The sequence below is a fragment of the Pteropus alecto genome, unplaced genomic scaffold (assembly GCF_000325575.1).
Source record: "Pteropus alecto unplaced genomic scaffold, ASM32557v1 scaffold125, whole genome shotgun sequence".
In the NCBI taxonomy this organism is placed as follows: Eukaryota; Metazoa; Chordata; class Mammalia; order Chiroptera; family Pteropodidae; genus Pteropus; species Pteropus alecto.
This window is the reverse complement of record NW_006436888.1, coordinates 5,563,248-5,586,369: the sequence shown is the minus strand read 5'-3', so window position 1 is coordinate 5,586,369 and position 23,122 is coordinate 5,563,248. Positions and strand designations below refer to the sequence as shown.

Here is a 23,122-nt window from a genome sequence, read left to right as displayed (position 1 = left end):
TACAGAAATGTAACTACCCTTCCTTCCTTCCTTCCTTCCTTCCTTCCTTCCCTCCTTCCTTCCTTCCATTCTTCCTTCCTTTCTTTTCTTTCTTCCCTTGTCTATACCATATATAATTATATAGTAGCCGTCTGTTAGAGAAGTTCAGATTAAATGTAAAGGTCTTTTTTGAATGTAGCTTCTATTTTTATTACATGAGACAGCGACCCACAGGAGGTTTTGTTTTTAAATGAAAGTATTTTAAGAGTAAAGGTTTTCAAACTGGTGATAAATGTACACATCCAAAATACAGCTAGAACCCTTTCTTTAAGTCACTTGTACAAAGTCTAAAAGGGTCAAAATTGACTCCCAAATGATGGAAAATAGCTCAGTTTTGTGTCTTTAAAGTAACTCAGCCTTGGATCGGTTGTCTTTCAAAATGCCTTTTCTATAATTGTCTTTTTGATTGTCTATCTCAAAACTTTCATTTTTTTCCAAAACACGATTTAAAAGTGTTAGATACTAGATTTTAAAAGGCGTAATTTAAAATGCCAGACTTGTTTTGCCGCTCCCCCAACGTGGCCTAAAGCTGCCTTCTGGCCTCACTTCACTGTCCTCACTGGCTCAGCCGCAACCACCCGGGGAAGGGAGATCATTGTATAGACAGCTCAGGGGCCGGGCAGTGGCTTAGAAGCCGCTTTGTGTGTCACAGATCTCATTTAGATATCTCCTTTCTTTTGCTTTCTGGATAAGGTTGAATGGGTGAGGCCAGGTCACACACACCCAAATTGCTGTCATCCGTGGTTGCCTTGTCTGAAAAACTGTTGGCATTGTGTGACATCTGAGACCAGAGAAACAATGCTTCCTGGTGAGCCTTGTACTGGGGCTGCTGAGTCGGCAGCAGCTACTTGTCAGCCTGGGACTCATTCCTGCGTCCTGGCGAGCATTCTTTCCCATCCGTTGTGTTTGCTTTGGGTCACTAAACATACTCTGCATGTTTCTTTTTAACCAAAGGTTAAGTCTGCACACTTTTTCTTTAGTTGTGTCCCTGGCCCAGCCGTTTAATGGGATTTGTGGAGGACAAGCGGTGGCAGCTGGGGTGCAGAAGTCTCTAAAATGCACATCTGTTCTAGTCCAGCTGTTTCCTCTATGGCTTACTACCAGACAGGTCTCTCGGCTACTTGGAAACTTCTTGCTCAGAACAAAGTGTTCTGGTTGTTCTGGTTGGTCACGGAGCTGGCCCCAAACAGCCGGAGTCTGCCGACTTTCTGGAAGCACAAAGGGTTAAACTGTTAGTCTTTCCGAAAGAGGCAGAAGAATGGGCTGGGGAAGGGCAGTTCAGTCATTTATATCATTCTCCCTTCCAGAACTCTCTGAGAAAAAGCATTACCCCGTTAGGTATTTAGGTAGGAGTATTTTTAAGAGTCTCCCAGCCCTAAAAATAAAATACATCTTCTTAGAGACAGACTCCTTCCTGCTTTGACGCTAGTATAAAAACAATGGTAATGGCACTTTTAAATACCTGAAGTTTTTAGTCGTCACCGTGAGCTGCCTTCTCGTACCACAACGCTGCTCCTTCAGCTTGGGGGGGACCCTACCTCTTCACTTCTGTACTTTTGCCAAGAGGTGTCAAAACTGCTCCAAAAAAAAAAAAAAAAGCTTGATTTTGATTAATATAGAGAAAGAAGACTTTGCCTGACTGATAATAAAACTGATAAATGACATTTGAATTACTTGTAGCGGTAATTTATTACATAAAATATCTTTTATTTGACATGCGATTAGTTGCTGGAAGCATCACTCAATCTGACTAGTTTAAACATGCTCTAAAATGAACCCCAGTAAAAACCAGGGCTGTCTGCTGCTGGCATTATGAAATATACTAATCCTGGAGTGAGGGAAAAATCTGACTTTAAATATTTAAATGATTAATTGGGTTTATATATTTTTTTTACCTTTCTAACCCCCTTAATTACAAGCAAACTCAGGGGAGTTTCTGAACTAGGTGTGCAATCTGCATGCTTATCACTGAGGCATTGTCTGCGTCCTGGGAGGGATTTATGGCCTCCATTCATGTGTGTTCCTGCCGATTTTACATCTGGAGCTCCCAGCCCTTCTCTTCCCATTCCTTGGCTTTTTAAGGACATTCTGTCTCTGAGCCCAAGCCCAGAAAATGGGATTCTCTTGGGTCAGCCCCAAATGCCCACGAGTCAGGGAAGGGTAGTGTTTCCAAGACCACTGCAGGGAGCCCACTGCTGCTGGATTGTCACCTTTGGACTTGCCGTCCTGCTCGGTGACAGGTGTCCAGTGCTCGGTACCTCTTTTGACATCTGCTCTTTGGTGAATGAGGTTGACCTTGAGACGTTAGTGAATGCCACTGACGGCAGAGAGAACATGAAGGCCTACCAGAAGGTCCAGTTCATCATTAAGCACTTGCCGTATGCCCAGTACAGTATCGTGAGACTCAAAACAGGATCTTTAAGAATCTTACAGGCGCCCTGGAAGAGGTAAGATAAACTCTTAAGAGAGGATGGTAACACAAGGAGTGATTTCATGCCAAAATTAATTATACAGACAAGAAATTCCACAAGAATACAGAAAAGAGAAAAATTAGTGTGGGCACGAGAAGTCACAGAGAGAAGGCTTTGAGAAAGTGGTAGGAGGTTGACACAAAGGGGAACTTGGTGTCACCTGCTGTGAGAAGAAACCAGTGTTATCATGGCTTAAAGTTGGGTAGAGCTGAGGAAAAGCCAGGCCAGAATTTGAGAGGGAATTTGACATCCTGTGCTTCTGATTCTCGTTTCTTCTTGTTTGACTTTGAAGCAGAAATCAGTGTGCATGTGTGTGCGTGCGTGCGTGGCGCCTAGCCCAGTCCTGGACGGAAAGTCCTGATAAATGCTTGCTTGATCGATTCGTTCCAAGCTGATTTTCCTTCTTTCCTCCCAGAGAGACAAGAAGCAAGGTAGCTTTGAGATACAGGCAGGGCTAGTGTGAATTTTGTAGGATAGTAATTTTTTCTTAGGCTTAAATATTCCCTCCCGCCCCACTGTCTTTGATAAACAATTTAGGCCTTTCAAAGACTGACCTATAGCTTCAGTTGCCTCTTAAAATAGGATGTAAATATCTGAGGTTGGGGAAAGGTTTTGACATTTCATTAGAAATCATGACACAGAGAGTGTGTTCTTTCTCAGTTTGTTTCTGTTGTAGCCCTGTTTAGTAACATACACTTATACTCTTGCTTATCTGAATTCACTGAGCAAGCATTTATTGTCGAGTGCCTGCTAGTGCCTGGCACGGTGCTGGACCCCTGGGATGGCAGGACTAATAGCCTAGCTAGTCCCTCACCCCAGCTGTTCCTATATAGTAGGAAAGGCAGTTAAACGAACACAGCAGTGCCTCTGAGCTCGGCCCGGGTGAGGACAGTGGCACAGACGAGGCGCAGGGGTGCTTCAGAGAGCAGGAGGTGTTTCACGGACCCGGGGGATGGTGATTGGCACTGCGACCAGACAGAATGAGCAGGCACATCCAGGCAAGGGCATGCGGACGTGAAACCACATGACACCCAGAGGGGCTGGAGCTTGGGGTGGGAGTGTCAGAAGGGGCGACCCAAGAGGCCAGGCCATCACCCTGGTGGAGGACAGTCAGAAGCACGTTGATTTTTTTTTTTTTTTTTTTTTTTTTACTTTGAAATGCATCATCTGGTTATTTAAGGCTGTAATACCTGTGTGACCATGTTACTCTTTGGCTGGTGTTAAAGTTACTCGTCTCATCTGAGCAGATGCAGTGGGGGAGTTAGGGACGACATCCTGGGAGGCGGCCGTCCAGGTGCTCTGTCTGCAGTGCCCTCCTGCTCTTCTCTGCCTGGCCAGCTCATTGCTCTTCTTCAAGGTTGGGGTCTGCTGCGGGCACCCCCGCCCCGCCCCCCAGGGAATCCCTCAAAAGCCTCCATTCCGGGAGAACGGATGCTCCCCTTGCCTTCTCACTCAGCCCCCTACTCCCTGCCACAATGCTCTGAAATGTTCATTCACTGTCTTTCCTGTTAAACTGTGAGTTCCTGAGCTCAGAGGCTTTAAAAAATATTTTTTAATCTCAGACTCAGGACCGTGACTTACAAGGTGTTCTAGAAATACTTGTTGAATGGATAAATGGTGATGGACATGTGCTTCAGAATTGAAAGGCTGTCACGTACTACCATCCACTTGGGGCAGCTGAGCCGGTCAGTGAGGCCTTCTGCGTGCTGGGCCATGTCGGCTGACGAAGTAGAGGACAGGCCTTGCCTCCAGGAGGCCACCGATGAACAAGAGGGAAAGTTTTAGCTGGCAAAATAGGTGGGTTTAGGATTGCTAATTTTATTATTCTTCATAATTTATGTCAATGTTATATTTTTTTTTATATGTATCAAATATTACAGAGTGTGTTTTAAAAAGTTGAATTAGAATTCATAGGTCTTGCTTCTTCCCTTGGTCTCTCAGCTGCTGACTGAGCAGAGAGAGAATCTAACCTGCTGGGCATTGTTCTCAATCACCACTGACTTCCTGTAGCTTTTGTTTTTTTTTTTTTTTAAAGTTCTGACCAGCCTTTTTAAAACATCAGCTTTTATTAAGGTGTAATTTACATAAAATAAAACACACCAATTTTAATTGTACGACTTGAGTGTTGACAAGTGCGCACGTCCTTGTAGCCGTCACCACACTGTACACATTTCCAGCACCCTGAATGGTTCCCGTGTGCCCCGTTTCCGGCCAGTGCCAGCCACCCCGACTCTGGGGCAGCCACTGGTCTGCTTTCTGTTGCTCCTGATTAGACTTGTCTTTCCTGGAGTTTGATATAAATGGAAACTTACAATATGTACTCTTTCGTGTCTGGTTTCTTTCGCTCAGCCTAACGTTTTTGAGATTCATTCAGGTTGTCGTGCAGGTCAGCAGTCCCTCCTTTCTCATTGCTGAGCGGCGTCGCGTGCTGCGGACGCACCACCGTTGGCTTACCTGTTCACCGGTTGACGGGCTTTGGGCTGTTTCCAGGTTTGAGCTATTACGAATAAAGCCCTTGCGAATATTCGTGTACAGGTCTGTGTTTTTATTTCTCTCCGGTAAATGCCGAGAAGTGGAATAGCAGGGTTGTCTGTTAAGAGTGAGTCTGACTTCCTAAGAAACTGCCAAAGTGTTTTCCAAAGTGGTCGCACCATTTTGCAAATCCATCAGTGAATGAGAATTCTAGTTTGCTCCCTACCTGTCCTCACTAACAGTATTCCCAGTCTTTTTAATATGGGCAATTTTAATGTGTGTGTAGTAGTATCTCATAGGCATCTGAGTTTACATTTCTGTGATGACTGATTTGAACATCTTTTTACGTGCTTTTGTCACTTGTGCATCTTTTGTGAAGCGTCTGTTCCAATCTTTTGCCTGTTTTTAATTGCCTTGTTATTGAGTTAGAAGAGTTCTTTAAGGATTCTGGATTTCAGTTCTTGTCAAACGTATGTGTTGTTAGCATTTTTCCCCAGTCTGTGGCTTGCTTTATTCCCTTAACATGGCCTTTTGAAAAGCAAAAGATTTAAAATCTGATCACACCCATTTATCTTTCTTTCCTTTTACAGTTGGTGGTTTTTGTGTCCTCAGAAGCCTTTGCTGACCCCAAGGTTGGAAAGGTGGTCTCCTGTGTTTTCTTCTAGAACTTTCATAGTGCTCACTTTAATGTTGATTCATTCTCAGTTACTTTTGTGTGTGGTATAAGATGAAGGTCAGGTTTATTTTTCCCTATGTGCATATCCAGTTGTACCAGTACCATACGTTCACAAGATTATCCTACCTCCATCGAATTACTTGCCCCTTTATCAAAAATCCAGTTGTTTACATGTGCATGGATCTGTATCTAGACTCTTCCTAAAAAATTATTTTTTAAACAAAGCTATTGAAGTGTATTTTACATATCATGAAACCCAACCACTTCAAGCGTACAATTCAATGACTGTCAGTAATTTTACTGAGTGATGCAACCAGACATCACTTTTAGAGCACTTATAAGCCCCAAATAAGGTCCTTTGTGCCCATTTTACTGTTAATCTCACCTCTAGCCCCAAGCAGCCACTACAACTTTACCTTTTCTGGACATTTCGAGTAAATGGAATTATAGAACATATGATCCCTTGGTGCCTGGCTTCTTTGACTCACCGTAATATTGTCGAGGTTCATGGATGTGGCAGCATGTAGCCGCACGGCGTTCCTTGCTGTTGCTGAGCAGCATTCCACAGTGTGGATGGACCACGTTTCGTCTGCCATTTCTGACTGATGGGCATCCAATCGTCTCCAGGTTTGGGTAACACGAATCGCGCTGCAAGTCTCACGTGGACGCACGTTTTCCTTCCTCTTGGTGGAGATCTGGGAGCCGAGTTGCTAGGTCGTAGGCAGTTCTGTGTTTCTGGATTCCTTTCATTTTTTTCTTTCGAATTAGCATTTTTGAAGTAAAATCGAAGACATGATAAGATTAATCATTTTTAAGTGTACAGTTCGATGATTTATGTTGTGATTTACGTCACCAACACGACAGTCACAATGTAGAAAATTTCCATCACCCCGAAAAGTTTCTTTGTGTTCTTTACATCACTGTTCTCAAGTTCCGGTTCCTGTCAACCAGCAATGTCCTCTCTGTCGCTGAAGTTCTGCCTTTTAGAAAATTTCATGTAAACAGAATCACATAGTGTGTAGTCTTTTGTGTCTGGTTTCTTTACCTTCCTGCATACGTGCATACACACATGCATACGTGCATGCATACATACATACATACGTACATACATGCATGTGTATGTACGTGACCAGGTAGCAGATATTTCAGACTTTGTGAGCTGCACATTTCTAGTCCATCCTCCCCGCTCCCACCCTGTCGTATGGATGTACCACAATTTGTTTCTCCATTGACCGGTGTCCACTTTGGCGCTATTATGAATAATGCTACCACGAACATACAAGTCTTTGTGGGCAGTTATGCTTTTCTTTCTCTTAGGTAAATACCTAGGAGTGGAATGCTGTATGTTTGACGTTATATGACATTGTCAAACTATTTTCCAAAACGGTTGCACCAGTTTACATTCCCATCAGCAATACGTGAGAGTTTCGGTTGCTCCACATCCTTGGCAATACTTGGCATCCTCAGTTTTTAAGTGTAGCCACTCTCATGTGTACACAGTAGAATCTCATTGTACTTTTAATTTATATTTCCCTAGTGACTGATGATGTCAGGCATATTTTCGTGTGCTTATTGGCCATTCATGTATCTGGTGACGTGTCTCTCCCAGTCTTTTGCCCCTTTAAAAATTCACCTTGTTTGTCTTTTTATTAATGAATTGTAAGAAGTCTTTGTATATTCTGGCTGTAAGTCCTATATCAAATATATGTTTTGCAGATATTTTTCTCCCAGTCTATGGCTTGCCTTTTCGTTTTCTGGGTATTGCCTTTTAAAATCAAAAGTTTAAAATTTGAGGATGGCCATTTTATCAACTTTTTTCCTTTTATGGTTTATGCTTTTCGTATATTCAGATGTCATTGCCTACCCCAGGATTGCAAAGATTTTCTTCAGTGTTTTCTGTTTTCTTACAGAAGCTTTATAGTTTTTGTCTTTTAGTCGAGGTGTGTGGTCCATTTGGAGTTCATTTTTGTGCGTGGCGGAAGGCGAGAGTCGAGGTCTGTTTCCCCCAGTCTGGATGTCCAGTTGTCTCAGCACAGTTGTCGCGAAGATTGTCCTTTCCCCGTAGCATTCCCTTGGCCTCTTTGTCAACGAGCACGGGTCTATTTCTGGGTCCTTCTGAATTCTTACGGTGTAATTGGGGTTCATGTTTTTTAGTCCGTGAGTGAGACATGCTTCCGTGTTTTTCCTGCCCGAAGACGACACTGCTGATAGGGTTGCAGCTCACGGGAAGTGGGAAGCATCGTCTTTCACAGGATGGACACGCGAAGACAGGCCTTGGATTTTCAGTTGTGACTGTCAGTGGGCTACTGCGGTGGCACCTTTGCCTCACAGGCTGCCCAGGTGCTTCCATTCAGAGCAGAGCTGTTCTGGTTCTCATTGCTGCGCTCTGGGTCAGTTTGTCTTTCTGACTGCTGCCCGCCTTCCTCGGCTCAGCCTGTGGTGCCCCTCAGCTGGTCACCAGTCTCTTCGTACATTTAGCCCAGCAGCTCTGTGCTGTAACAAACACTGATCGGGCAGACTGGCTTTCTTCCAGGACCTCACTGTGGATGAGCCTGTCTCATCATTTAATTTTCAGTGTGGCTTGCAAGCAAAGCTGATGGGGTGATTTGAGAAGCTCGGTACATGGCTGAGTGGAGTCCTGGCTCCAGCCCATGAGTGTGGAGGGGACCACAGCTAGGTTTGCCCAGTTTCTGCCACTGCCTCGCCCCATGTGCAGGTTGCCAGCCTCCCCAGGGACTTGACAGTTTCTCCTGTTGTCAGCTGGCACGTCACTGGATGCACATCGTCTCAGCACGATGATTTTGTGACAGCTCTGTCAGGTCTGTGCTGATGAATCTTTGCTGGATTGTGGCATTTCTGTGGTGTCAGTGAGACTCTGACTTGGTGCTTTCGAGTTCGACGTGGCTGTGTTGTATGCACGATTCCCAGCCCGGCACACGTGTTCTTACTCGGTGATGCTTGCTCTCGCCTGCTAGGTGAGGATTTGTTGGTTGGTGGAGATGCAGCTAAAGGAACTGAGGAACTTGGGTTCTGCTGGTGTTTGGGGAGGGTCGGGAGGCATGGTGGGGTTGCAGCTCTCTTTCTCCTGTTGGGGCCACCGTACACGGTGGAGTCGCCTGAAACCTCTGAGGCTGGCAGAGCCCAAATAGTTGGTGGGAATCCCTGGAGGCTAAGGAAGGTGTGAGGTTTTGAAGAGCCGCACACCCGCTGCTTAGCAGAGTCTGTCCTCTGACCTCGTGAGGGCACAAGGGAAGTCCCGGAAGTGCTCGATGGGCAGGATGAGAATCGCTGCCATGGTCGTCTCGTCGTCCTTCACGAGACACAGTGGTGCGCCGTGCTGGCGAAGTGCCGTTCGGCCAGTTTGCCGGTCGCGCCTGCCGGGAAAGGGCTGTGGGTAATTTGAAGCTGAGTGACAGTAAAAATATCATCGTTCCTGGGCTCCTTAAGTATAGCGGAGCTCTGCCACCTTTAGTCAAGTGGTTCGTGCTTCATAAGAAGAGAAAAATGTCTTCGGGCACCATCTGGTTGGTGGCAGGGGACCAGGGTCTCTGCTCTCGGGCTTCTTGCCCCCTGTGTGCCTTTTCTGCAGGCACCTGCTTCCAGGCTGGGGGCAGGGGGCAGGGCAGGGTGCCTTGGAAGCTTTGAAAAGCGCGTCATTTCTCTTTGCAGCTAGAGCTGGAAAGCGTGGCCCCGCTTTCTGCCCTTGACTGTAGGATTCTGGACATTCAGGGATCATGGTGACGAGCGAGGTGGTAGCTTCCGGGTGCTGGGCTCTCAGTTCCGGAGGGTCTGCCCTGGGCTTGAGCAAGGCAGCCCCAGGGTGGGCCGGGAAGGACTCCAGGTGGCCCCAGGGAGGCCGGGGGTGGGGGGACTCCAGGCGGCCCCAGGGAGGGTGTGAGCCCGTTTGGGATCACCCCGAGTGCTTTACCTTTTGAAAGGCGTTCCGTGGGCAGCGGTTGTCTCCATCGTGGTGTTTCTCTCTCTCCATTTCGCCACAAGACAGAATTGTATCACACATCTCCAAAACGAGTAAAATGGCATTTCAGCTTCTTGTCTTTATAGACTCTCTGAACTTTAGGAAAGATCATTCTGGTTCCTTTTCATTAATAATGAAAACCAGGGGACAATAAAACGTTCCTGACGCGAGCATGGCAGGAACGGGGAGCAGTGCGGGGCGAGGGGTGTGGCTGGCAGGGAGCCACAGGTGTTTCCTGCGCTGGAGGCGGGCAGAGGTCTGGAGAGGCGCGGCCCGGACCTCGGCCTCTGTTCAGCCCCAGCGGCTCTGGTGCCAGAGCGAGAGGCCACGCTTCCCAAGGCTCGCGGTGCGCAGGAAGGAAGGATGGGCGTGCTTTGGGTTCTGGTCCGGTTTTCGTTGCACCCCGTTTTCTTGTCAGATGTTCAGTGGGAATTTGAGGAATTAGTGGCGAGTGTGACATTCCGGACGCGCACCCGTTCTGGAAGTCTCTCTCTGCGGGTCCGGCCCTGCGGGCGGGCGCGATGCGTGTGGGTCGCGGCCCTCACGAGCAGCAGCGCCCTTGACCAGTGGAAGTGTTGCCGTAGCTTCACTTTTTCCTCCTAAAAATGAACTTGCGCTGGGTGCTGGGTTTCGCGTCAAGGCCCTCCGAGCAGAGGCGGCCAGGGACGAGACAGAAGTGAGCACGCCCGGGCCCCCCGCGCTTCTGGACGGAGTTAGCGAGCGGCGATTGCCTGTCTGCTCAGGTGCCTGTTGGACCGGGTGTTCCCACAGGTCGGAGCAGCCGAGCACCTTCCCGAGCCGGTTTCTTAGACGTGACACTCCTGTCACCACATGACTGGAAGGGGGTAGGGAAGTCCTGGCTTGCTGCGGCCCAAATCCCAGAGCCCATAAAAGACGAGAGTGATAAATGTATGTAAATATGAAAAACACCTGCATGCCACAAACACCACGAGCAGAGTCAAAAGAAGAGAAAACCGGGAAAGAGCTTTGCAGCTCCTGTCATAGGCAGAGGGCTGACTTCTCTGCTGTAAGAAAAGTTTCTGTAAATTGATAAGGAAGTCGATAGATGGAGTAGAAAAGTAAGGAACACACGCAGTACACTGAAGAAATCAGTTCTCACTCATAATAAGATAAATGCAACTCAAAACTGGAGCGAAGTGCCTTTCTCCACTCTGGTATCGGAGGAGGTCTACGGCTGTGATTACCCCGTTATGAATGTGCATGGCTGGTGGTGTGGACCCTGCGGAACACGGCTTGGCCGTATCCGTCAAAACTGCAAATGCTGCCCCCCTGACCCAGCCTCATAGGAATCCACGATTACAGAGGTACTCGTACATCACATGTGAGGTGACCTGTGTGCACGGTCACTGGTGGCAGGCAGCATTGTGTGAAATGGTAAAAGACTGGAACCATCTGCACATCCATCAGTAGGGAACTGGTTAAATGGAATAGTAAGCAGCCGTAGAAAAAAGAAGAATGAGAAATAGGGAGAAAGAGAGGGAAAATAGTATATATCCATAGTCTCCGGCCAGACAGACGGGAAACGATCAGCAGTGGCTGCTGGTGGCCCAGGGCGCCTGTGTGTGTAGCAGACTGGCATTATCTGCGTGACGTTCACACCGCATGCGAGTGTTGGCTGTTCAAAACCTGTAAAACCAACACGGGGCTGAGGGCTGTGGGAGAGGCCGCCTGTCGATTAGTTCGTGCCGGAGACTCCGGGAATCTCCTGTGGCGTCCACGTGTGGGGCCGGTGGGGAGGGGAGGGGAGGTGGCCGCCAGAAGAGACTCTTCCCTCTTCCCTCAGTGTCTCCCCTGCTCCCCGAGGGCCCCGTCGCAGCTCGGGGGAGGGAGCATCGCCCTTGCCCCCTCGGGGTCTTTGCCACTCTGATCCCCGTCAGGCTGCATGCCCGCAGCCCCCTCCCCTCCCTGGGCGCCCTCATCCTGCCCCTGAGCTTTAAGAGCCGGCCCTCACTGTTCTTTGGTCCAGGAGGCCTTCAGGCCGTGGGAGAAGTGACCACTGAAGCGCAGGGTGTCTGTCCCAGGCAAAGTCCTGCCTCGGCGGTGCTCAGTGGGCTGGCACCCCTTTCAGGAGCCGCAGAGGTGCTGCTGCACCCCCTTCTTCACCGCCTTTCCTGTTCCCAGTTCACTCCCAGACCCCAGGCCCTTGTCACGGCAGCGTGCCTCAGGTGGGCGCCTCTGGGTAACTCCGTCGGCACTGTGGCCTGATTCCGCCGACGGCTGGGTGTCCCACACTGCTGATGGTTCTGGAAACAGTGGCCCATCCCCCCGCCCCTGGCAGACCCCTTGAGAGGAGGCAGGCTCCACGCTGGGTGGGCTGGACATGGCAGCTCCAGGTGGACACTGGGACTGGAGACAGTGCTTTCCCGTGCGCCTCTAAGGGTCGCTGGGGTGTTGGATGAGATTAGGGACACGGGGCTCTCCTCTGCTCCTGCGGGGCTCCTTTCGTTCCCGAGGTGGGGGGAGCTTCGACACAGGCTGCTCCGAAGGGCGCTGGGCCAGGAGCCGGCTCCTTCGTGAAGGCTGGCCGCCCATTTCCGGGGGTCGCCCAGACAGCAGCCTGTAGTCCTGCTGTGAGGGGGCCCGCCTGGCCCCGGTCGCTCCCGCTTTCTTCCCTCCTGTGACTTGCCCTCGGGGCTGCTGCTGCTGCTCTCCCAGGGGGAGCTGGCCCGCCACTCCCCTCTTCAGGCCTTCGGTGACCCCATGCCTGTGTGAAACAACGTTGGGGTTCCCTGGGCACGGTCTCCTGGCCTTGCCTTTTCCTCCCATTTCCCACTCAGTACCCTCCACGGCTCCCCGCGCTTGCTCGGCCCCTCTCTGTCCTTGCGGCTCCTTTGGCCAGCTGTCGCCTCCGCTTGGTCAGGCCCAGGGGCTCCCCCCGTCTGCACTGGCCGCTTTCTGTCCTCAGAGCCCGGTCAGCCGCTGCCTTTGCACTTGCTTGTCCCTGCCTGGTGGGGGGTGGGGGGTGGCGCTGTCCCTGGGGCCTCAGCTTGCACCTCCTCTGAGGCCCTGTCGGAGACCCCCAGCCCCCTCCCCTGCCACCCCCACTCTCCCATCGCCCTGTTGGGCCTTCTTGATCACTCTGGAGTTACCTCATTTAGTCACCGTAGGTTGTCGCCTCTCCACCAGCTCACCAGGAGAGCAGAGCAGGCGGACCTCGTCACTCCGTGCCCCCTTCCTATGCCTGCAGCGTAGTCAGGTACACAGTCGGCGCTTCCTAAAGCGTTGAATAAACAGGTGATGCAGAGTCCCCCCTCCACCCACCCTGCTTCTGAGGTGGCTCTTAGCTTCTTCCCGTCCGTGGCGGGACACGTAGATGTGCTTTCGTGTGCGCCTGAGTGCGTTCACGTCCCCCTCACGGGATCCCTGGTCCTTGCAAGTGGACACCACGCCGTCGGTCTTCAGATCGCCTCTGCTGCCCGACTCGTCACGCGGGGACTTAGCTCACTCCGGACGCCACACAGCAGGGTTTTGGAGGCAGATGGTTCCGAGAACCCGGGCCCAGTGTCCTGACAGTCACAGTCTCCTGCAGTTGGGCATTGCAGTCGCCAGTCCTGTGAGACGGGGACACTGAGCGTGCGTCCCTGCCCTGGGGAAGGACACGTGTGCCTCTCCTCCCAACGCGCCTTCTCTCCTAACCTCAGGCCCCGTGGGTTCCCGATGGAGAGATTACAGTGCCTTGGCCGTCATCATGGCAGGAATCGCATTCGGATTTCACCAGCTCTACAAGGTAAGCCCGCCCTTCCCCACGCACCCGCCTGGCCTTCAGCCCTGCGGCCTGCTGTCCTGAGCTCTGTCTGCATGGTGGCCCTCCGCCCCAGGGTGCGGCGGCAGAGTGAGGCTGCATGTGGAGGCAGGCTGCAGTGAGGAGCACACTCCCGGGGGGGGTTCAAGTCCAGGCCCGGCCCCCACCCGGATGGGTGCGCTCAGCAGGTTCAGCCCCCGCCTCATCCACTGGGCTCGGCATCTCCCCTCAAAGTCCCTGCCCTGCAGGGCGGCTGCGGGGCCTTCGATCGGTGAGCCGTGTCAGGCACGTAGTGAGCGCACTGGGTTTTTGGGAGACTGAATGACATGTGGCGGATAAGCATGGACAGTGGAGCCTAGCTGCCTGTGTCGCATCCCGGCTCTGCCACTTAGCAGATGTGTGACTGCAGGCTCAGTGGTCTCATCTGTAAATTGAGGACAGTAGAACCTACCTCACGAGGCTGTTGAGCAGCTCACAGGTGCGTCTTTGGGGGAGCGCGGGGCACATGGCACGTAGGAAGTGCTCTGTGCTTTTGTCCCACCTTAGTATCTAAAACCAGCTTCGAGAATCCCAGCACAGTCGTATTTACGAGGCCTATTTTTTTGTTTCCTGTGTATTGTGTTGGCATCCATGTAAATCTAAGATTTTCCCCAGACTTCATAGCCAACACTCAGGATCCTGGGGGTCATTGCCCACAACAGAAGTGCATGCGTGAACATTTACCTCCTGATCCCAGATACTAACTACCAGATACGAACTTTGATTTGAAGCAAATGAGTCTTTTCTAGAAGATGCAGAGCCAGGGTGGGTCCCCAGAGACAAAAGGTAAAGCAGTGGTCAGAGGACTTACCGGTGCTGGTCCTGGAGAAAAGCCCCTTTCTCCCTGAGGCCATCTGCCACTCCACCCCGTACTGGGGGATTTTTTTCTTTTTTTTTTAAGAATCTGGATGAATACTTGGACTCACCCGGACTCACTGTCGTAACTTTTAGCACGTGAAACAAGTTTGAACATTGCACTCTGAGATTCTTAATTTTGACTTAGTTAAAAGGTGAATGGCAGAGTTGGAGCAGAATACAGTTTTCCTTCAGTGTTGCATCTATTCCTGGAGTGGGGCATCTCCAAGTCAGGAATCCAGAGCGTAATGCTCTGTGTCCTGGGACTTCCCTCTCTGACCCGCTGCCTCCCCTTAGCTGGTGTGAGTTAAGCCTCTTTCCGATCGCTGACCGTGTACAGTCACCGAGACGAGTAGAATTCATACGCCTAACTCAGAGTGCGGCCTGCACGGGGCAGCCGGCGCCCAGCCAGCTCACGCCGCCCCCTCGGGCGGCTGCGATCTGATGGCCACGGACAGCAGAGCTCCCCTCGATGTGGGTGGCCAAGTGGGGAGACCACTGGCTGTTTCCACGAAGCTCTGATCTACCCTCTCCGTTTTAAAAGAGATACATTAAGAAATCAGTCCCGATGGTGACGAGAGAATTTCTGAAACATTTGCTAATAGTTTCTTCAAATTAAAAAAAGAAAGGTCCGGGGAGCAGGTAAGCTGTCATCGTGTTTTATAAATACTTAGAGACTTAGGCTGGGGCAGTGTATGTGTTCCTTCTCTTGGCATTTTTGATCTCGGAAATGGAATTTTTAGTTCATTACACATATAAGAATTTCTTGACTTTTATGCTTAGAAAATTTTCAGCCCAGGGCACAAGGCTACATCTGATGAGTTTCAGCTCAGTTATAGGTAGTGACTCACACGGTGGTTGAAAAGCACTTTGCAGAATAGAAGATGCTTCTGTGTGTGCGCTGAATAACGCCCCCCACTTAGCGGGTGCTCTCGAAGCGCGGTCTCCCACAAGCCCCTTGTGAGAGTCGTCCTTTGCCTTCCCCAGCACGGAAACCTTCATGGGGAAGCGGCTCTGTTTTCCTGTCTGGGGCCCCGACGGATTGAGAACCGAAGTTCTCCTTCGTCACTCTGGCCGCTTCCTCCCCTGCCAGCCTGCACTGTGCCACCCCTGGGGCCACCCTGTTCGCGTCGGCGGCCGGTCTCACGCTCTGAAGCGGGGGGGTGGGGCATCAGGAGCACACGCACGTTCACCCAGCCCCCCACGGCCACCCCGCCTCCCACCTGCCGCCCCTTCACCCCTCAAAGCCAGCCGCCAGCTACACCCCACCCGCCTTCTTCCTGAGTGTTCTGAAACCTCACCCTCCCTAGTCCGGGTTCCCTGCATTTGGGGGCCCCCTGCTTGGTGGCCCTCCCCCCACCCCCATGGTCAGTTTCTTCAGGTCCTGCCCTCTCCGCTCGCTTCCGGCCCTGGCTCTCGGATCTGGGGGAGTTTGCTGCATTTGACTCCTAGCTAGAGGAAGCCTGTGGGGAGGGGGTCAAGGCTTCGTTTAGAAAGCCTGAGGGGACCCCTCCCGACGGCCTCGGAATGTCCATGCATTATCCCCCAGTAAAAAGGACCGGGGAGCCCAGAAATCTGTTGCGGATTCTCATCTAGTCTCTCAAGTAATTTTTTATTTAATTTTACTCATTTGTTTGCGAATGGGTAATTCATTCACATGGCTCCAAACGTTAAGGGTTCAGAAGAGTGTGGCATAAACACTCTCCCTGTCCCCCCGGAGGCCACCGCGATCTCACTTTCTTGTGTGACCTTTTACAGTCTTATCTCACAACTTTTAAAGCAGAATTTAAAATGTTTCCGTTACAGAAATAATTTACATTATAGCACCGTTAAGAAAACTAAAAGAACCCAGAAGTTTTCCATAAGAATAAATCGAATCGCCCCCATTCCGGGTCCTCATCCTTCCTCAGCATTTTTACGTGGCTGTGATCAGTCTCATAACTTTTGAACATCTTGTTCATTTTCGGTGTTGGCCTGGGGATGACAGAGAGAGAGTCGGTCTGTGGAATGACAGACTGTTGGAGGGTAACTCGAATACGCACCCATTGCTCCTGCCCACCCTGCTTCTTGTAGAAATACCTGCTCCCCCTCATCATGGGCGGCCGAGAGGACAGGAAGCAACTGCAGAGGATGGAGGCGAGTCTCTCGGAGCTGAGCGGCAGCGTGGCGCAGACAGGTGAAAATTAATGGGTCCGTCAAGTCGCCCCTCAGAGCCTTCCCCAGCAGCCCCTTCTCTGCCCCCTCCCCTCTCCCCTCCGTCTCCACTTTATGTGGTGACTTCATTTATCTGCTCTGAGAATCTGTTCACATTTGCAAATGAAGCCGCCGTCATTTCGGTTTAATTTGAAATTGCTTGTTTACTGTCGGCGCGGCCTCAATTAATTATGTTTTTACGGAAAGGCTCCCAACCTCAGAATATTAATAAGGGGAATAAAATGACAGCCTTTCTAAGGGCTGTAAAGTTCATTTTTAATTTCTGCTTCTATAAGGTTTTCAGGGGGGTTTTCAGCGATTTTCCCCCTTCCCTCCAAGAATCCAACACAGGGTCAAGAGAGGCTGTAATTACTGCGGCTCTCGGGGCCCCGGCCACGCCCTCTGCCATCGACTCCACGGGGCTGGCGTTCATTACCCGGCACCCCAGTGATGGCCCGAATTAGCTGGGACCTGTCGCGCCAGAGATGGCTCTTCCTTATAAACTTGTTTACTAGGTGGAGGCTCTGAAACTAAAAACTCGGGCAAGCGAGAGAGCCGCTGTCCCAGGCAGCCCTCAGAAACCCTCCAGTGGTGGTGGCCCCAAGGCCCAGACGAGGTCACGTGGCGCTGTGACATCGGGAGCTCTGCAGCCTGGTTGGGTGGGAGGAAGGAGCATCAGGGAAACGGGGTGGGGTGTGCGATTTTTCACGACCCTGCGTCGTGTGGAGGCCTGAGACGGGTCTCTCCCCGGGCTGGAGACTTCCCCTGAGTTCCGCAGGGACATGGCGAGGAGGCCCGTGAGATGGTGGGTGGCCTGCCAGTGGTCAGACACCGCAGGCGGCGGAAGAGCCCAGCAGGAAGTCAGCAGATGCAGTTGGGGGGGAGGTTTTGGACGGATGTAGTGTTGACCTTGGACAGCTACACAGTAGAAAGATAAAACAAGTATTAGAGGTTGGATGCAATGCAGGCAGATTCCCACGATGCAGGTAAATGTGTGGGTGTCCGAGTTAGATGCTGCAGCGTGAGGTGGGCGGTCCGAGGGAGAGAGGGTCCGTGTGTGTCATTTAACAGTTGCCCCTGCTCTTCTCTCCCAGTGGCTCAGTTACAGATGACTTTAGCCTCTGTCCAGGAGCTGCTGATTCAGCAGCAGCAGAAGGTCCAGGAGCTCACCCACGAACTGGTCACAGCCAAGGTACTCGTCCCCGACCCTCAGGTCCCTCCAGGTGTGCCTTGCACGGTCTCGTCCTTTGCCCCTAGTTCGCTGTGTCCCGTAGGGTCTTTTGTCACGCTGATTACATGACAGGGGCCCACACTGCCCTTGCGCAGAGAAGGAACATTCAGTGACGGAGGCCAGGGCCTCTCTGTCTCCCCGTCACCTCCCGTGGCAGCATACGCGCCAGCTCTGGAGGCGGTTGGTGGGGACACAGAATGGTTTTCACTGCAGTTTAGGTCACTGGTCACAGTTGCCAAGAGTGATTCCAGGGAACTGGGGGTTGGGAGGCGCAGGGGTATCAGGGCACTGGGCCAGACGCGGCGGAAATGCGCAGGTTCTTTCGACTCAGGTCTCAGGGTCAGGTCACCTAACGGGAACAGCGCCAACTCGAGTCAGCCGGGGCAGTCTCCGTGCCTCACTTCCTAAACCCGAAGTGGCCTTAGTAACATCAGACCCTGGCGTCAGAGCGCCCGGGTGCCGTCCCCTTCGTCCACGTGCTAGCCGTGCGGCCATGGGCGGGTTCCCTAACCTCCCTGAGCCTCAGTTTCCTCACCTGCAGATGGAGCTGTGATGGGGCCTCATTCATTGTCTTCACATGCTTAGGACAGTGCCTGGCTTCAGTCAGCTCCCAGGACTGCAGGCGTGTGGCCTGGTTTCTGGGGGTGTGCGACAAGGTTATTCCCCAGGCATTGCCTTAGTCAGGCTGGGCCCAGGAGACAGTGCCCAGTGGCTCCAGGACATCCACTGCCCTCCCTGTGCTGTCCCCTTCTCCCATATCGCTCTCTGGCTGCTTCTGCCACCCGGTGCTGTGAAGGAGCCCCCTCCGTGTGTGTCTCCCAGGGGAGGCCCCATCCCGGAGTACAAGTCGGTGCCAGCCAGCGCTCAGATCCTGCGCATTTGCAAAAACCCAGCAAAATAGGAATTTTTCCACTTCAGGTGGAATCTGGGTTGCCTCCTGTGAAGAGAGTCCCCAAGAATTCCCTCCTCAGACCCGGCCCCGCCCCCCACCCGCGCCACACGCACGCACACACGTACACGTACACGTGCTGCCTGCATTTCCCCCTCAGGTGGCCTGGTTGCCGGGTGGCCAGCTCCAGCCACCGTGTGTGCTGCCCGGAGGCAGGCGGCTCGTAAAGAACCAGGAGGCTGGTTGCAGCCCCCGCCCCGCGATCCTCTATTATCTTTTGGAGTGGTGGCCTGCCAGTGGCCAGAAGCCATTCCGGAAATTGGAAAACTGTTTTCAGACTTTAACCATTAAGATTGAGACCACATGTTTTGTTTTAAGAGGGGAGGGAGCCCAGAGTTGTGCCTGGTGGTCGGGAGCTGCCTGAGCTCCTCGCGCTTGCTTTTCTGATGGCGCCCCCCGGCCCCCGGCCCCCGGCCCCTTCATTCATCTCCTGGACACTGATGCGGGCTCCCTGGTTTGGTATCTAAACCCATGTGCGCAGGCTGGCCACCCCGTAAACCGAGGACTCGGCGCTGTGTTTTCTCAGCTGTAACGTAAGTTTTTATATCTGGCTTCCAAACTCCTGCTGCAGCACTGTAAAAAATTAAAAAGAAGAGCGTTAAGTAATTAAAAAACCTACATAAAACTGAAGGCTGGGAGTTTTCTACAACTGTTTTTTAAAGAGACTGGCTAAAAAGCCCCAGATGTCAGATTTTATTTCTAAATCCTGGCATCTGGCACCATATGCGTTTGGAAATTTGAGTCCTTTGCAGGCCGGTGAGTGGAAACTGCTCCCTTGTTAATGGGCCACAGTAGCTTTCGAGGTTTCAGAGAAGCCAGAACAGTGGCTCCTGGGCCTGCACTATCTGGGGGTCTGGGGCGGGGTGCCCGGGGCCGGTGCGTGCGTGCGGTGGGTGTTCGCACATGCCGTCCGACACTGCCCAGCTTTTCCTTCCCAAGCCCTGCGGCCCCTCTGAGGGGCTTCTCCCTGCAGAGGTGTGCCGGGCGGGGCTTGCAGCAGCCCCTCCCCACATCGGAGACCCCAAGCAGGCCAGTGAGGACGTTTGGGGCCCTTCCCTTCTGCCAGCCTGGGACACCCCGCGTTCTCCTGCACTTCCGGCACGGGTTTGCTGTGTCAGGGGAGCGGGTGCTTTGCACGATTCATTTGTGTACTTCGAGCCGCCCCGAGGTGGCCTCCAGCCTGGATCCTGCAGGCCCGCACACCTGAGGCCATCACACCTGGAACTGGCCCATAAATACTTCATAGGCAGCTTGGCAACTGGCAGCTGTGATTTGGGGACCACTGTGGTAGCTCCCCTCTCCTCCACCTGTCCCAACCAGCTTTGCCAAAGAAAGGTGTGGTTTTGTGAAGTTTGTGTGGAGAACTGTCGCATTCAAAGGGGAAAGGTATGTGTGGAAGGAAGGCCTTTGTCAGAGGTCAGAGCCCTCCCCGGGGACGGAAACTAAGGCGAAGTCCTCGGACAGCTCCTTCTAGTATGCCGAGCCTTCGCTGTCATCCCACAGGAGCGGCTGCGGGTGGCTGGCTGGCATGTGTGCAGGTCGTGGCTTTGCAGCCTGGGGTGCAGTCCGGGGCTTGCCAGGCTGCAGAGCCGGAGACGAGCTCTCCGAGGTCGTCTCTCTGGCCCTCCAGCGGCTCCCGAGTACCAGTCTGGTGTCTACAGCCGGGGAGGGGGGTGGCTGCCCGTGCGTGTGGGGTGACCGTCTCTGTAGGGAGAGGGACTTAGGTGATGGGTGTAGTTGGTGTAGAGATGGACTTCATTTATCTTCCTCGTTTTAATGGAACATTCTGAACACACAGAAACGGAGGGGCCCCCGCCAGCTGCAGCTGCGGCCTCAGCCCTGGTGCCCCCCGCCCCCTGCCCCCTGGCTGTTCTGAGGCACATCCCTGACTCCCCCTTACCTGCTGCAAACGCTCGAGTTTCCGTTTCTGCACATAGGCTCTTCTGTGTCCTGTCGTTTGGTTCAGTGGCCGAAGTGCCATTGTTGCACCCAGTGCACGTCACAGTTGCTTGTTGTTGTCAGCCAAACAGCCAGAGTTCTGGGGACATTCGTTTTAAGGGTGTCATCATTTAAACAGAGAGGCCCAGCCAGGCAGATCCCTGACAGGCAGTGGCAGAACCTCCCCAAGGGGTCGCCAGGCTGGGGCACAGGGCCCGGTGCTCCCAGGTGCGCCCGCCGTTTTCCCGAAGCCACAGCCCGTCCTACCCCCCCAGTGGCCTGAGCTCAGGTGGGACAGGTGCCACTCTGATTCCTGTTCCCCTGTGTTTTGACTTCCAGGCCACCACATCCACCAACTGGCTCCTGGAGTCCCAGAATATCAACGAACTCAAGTCGGAAATTAACTCTTTGAAAGGGCTTCTTTTAAATCGGTAGGAGGCCAGAAGTGGGGCTCCTGCTCTGCTCCCGCCTGGGCCTGGGGGGCTGGGGGAGGGGTGGCTCCCGGGCCGGGCTTGCTGTCGCAGGAGGGGCCCGGTCGGCTGGTCCCTGACTGAGCTCCATGATTCAGGCATTGAGCTTGGGGACCTTTTGAGCTTCTACTTGCTGTCCCCAGTGTCCCCCAGGGGGACAGTCTGCAGTGCCCACAAGAGTTTCGAAATACAAACAGTTTCTCAGTCCTGTCAAGAACTGGGCAAGGGCAACTGGAGCCAGAAAGCCAGGCCTTGAACAAAGGAGAACGTCCCTGTCCCCCCAGACATGGCCACTTCTTCTGTGTGGAGCCCAGTGGGACCTCCAATGACAGCTCGGTCCCAGGGAAGGTCCCCACAGAGAGCCGGGGGGCCTCAGTTTGAAGGATCCACCCAGTCAAAGCAGGGGCAGAAGCAGCGTCCCCTCCCTGCCCCTGGCTTCGATCTCCCTCTGCTGTCCCTCTGCAGTGGCCGCCCCTTCCGTGAGCCCTCACGGGGGAGGGGATGTCACCGGCGCAGCTCCGAATGGCTTGCCCGGACTGTCTGTCTGGCTTTAAAAGTTGTCTCAGGAACTGCGCAGTTCCCGGACCCCAGGACGGGTAGTGTCTGCAAGGTGCCCCGGGTCCGCCTTGCTCAGGCTCTGTGGGCCCGGGGTTCAGGTGGGGCCGTGTAAGGCCATGTGGAGGCACAGGGCGCCCCTCCACCCGACCAGAGCACCCTGCGCTCTCAGCCACACACTTCCCCCTCTGAAGAAAAGGACGTGGCCCGAGGGAGGCGTGATTGTCGCTGGGAGAATCCACTGTGCCTCTGAACCCAGGATACGAGCCTTCCAGGCCCGGGGAACAAGGACAGGTGCTGGGTGACGTCGGGGCCAAGGGAACTGCCAGTCAAGTTTCTCCTTAGTGTCCCAGCCTGGCCCAGTGCTGGGGGGCGGCGGGCAGCCAGGGGGGAGCGGGCCTTCGTCCTCTTGGCTCCGGCAGAGGTAGGCGCCTGTTCTGGAGCGTGAGTTCTGAGCCTTTGCCAAGAGGGCCTGACCTCCCCGGCCCCTCCTCGAATTGGCTTTGCTCCTGGCGGCCGCTGGCCCAGGGCCCGGGCGGGGAACGGGGAAGGGCACACTCTTCCCCAAGTGCTGAGCCCAGAGATCTTCTAGGAAAGTCGCCAGCGCTGCCCTTCTGGTTTCGGGGTGTCCCCCAGGCAAGTTAGAGTCGAGGCCCAGGTGTTCTGGGGTGCCAGTGCTCTGGGTCTCCACCCCAACCTGCTCCCTCTCTTGGGGCTGGGGAGGTGGGGACAGGGTAAGGACCAGGAGGAAGTGGCCTCCTGGTTATGGCGGGCCCCCAGGCCGGCTGTTCAGCAGCTGCCAAGGAGGGCGGGCCTGGCTCAGGGCCGGGAGGGCCCAGGAGGCCCCTGAGTGGGGCACCCAGTGCACTCTGCGGCAGCCGAGGCCACCTCTGGCTTCCGTTGGCCTCCGTCTCCAACCTCTAATGGCCAGGAGGCTTTGTTTCTGCGAGGAGGGGGTGGGAGTGGCATGGAGCATACTCAGCAGAGCTCAGCCCTGTCCCCTGCTCGGTGGCACCGTCGCTGAGTGCTCGGGATCGAGAGGGCGGGAGCCCCAGGATGCTGCCACATCACTGTCCTCTCCCCGCTCCTTGGCCAGGAGGCAGTTCCCGCCATCCCCATCGGCCCCGAAGGTCCCCTCCTGGCAAATCCCAGTCAAGTCGCCGTCACCCTCCAGCCCGGCCACCGTGAACCACCACAGCAGCAGTGACATCTCACCCGTCAGCAACGAGTCCACGTCGTCCTCGCCCGTGAAGGAGGGCCACAGCCCCGAGGGCTCCACGGCCACGTACCACCTGCTGGGCCCCCAGGAGGAGGGCGAGGGGGTGGTGGACGTCAAGGGCCAGGTGAGGATGGAGGTGCAGGGCGAGGAGGAGATGCGGGAGGACGAGGAGGACGAGGAGGACGAGGACGTGAGCCGCGTGGACGAGGAGGACCGCCTGGGCGTGCAGAGGGAGGACCGCCGCGGCGGGGACGGCCAGATCACCGAGCAGGTGGA

At 53.5% G+C, this 23,122-nt stretch overlaps 1 protein-coding gene across 1 annotated transcript in view; it reads left to right on the top strand.

The window, feature by feature from the left end:
- The window catches only part of PEX14 (peroxisomal biogenesis factor 14), a 121,068-nt gene that overhangs the window by 96,869 nt on the left and 1,077 nt on the right, over window positions 1–23,122 (top strand). Inside the window, exons 5-9 of the mRNA XM_006914432.3 lie at window positions 13,297–13,382; window positions 16,365–16,467; window positions 17,579–17,676; window positions 20,942–21,033; window positions 22,724–23,117. Of these exons, the coding sequence (XP_006914494.1) occupies window positions 13,297–13,382; window positions 16,365–16,467; window positions 17,579–17,676; window positions 20,942–21,033; window positions 22,724–23,117 (773 nt within the window). The remainder of the gene's footprint in view (window positions 1–13,296; window positions 13,383–16,364; window positions 16,468–17,578; window positions 17,677–20,941; window positions 21,034–22,723; window positions 23,118–23,122) is intronic.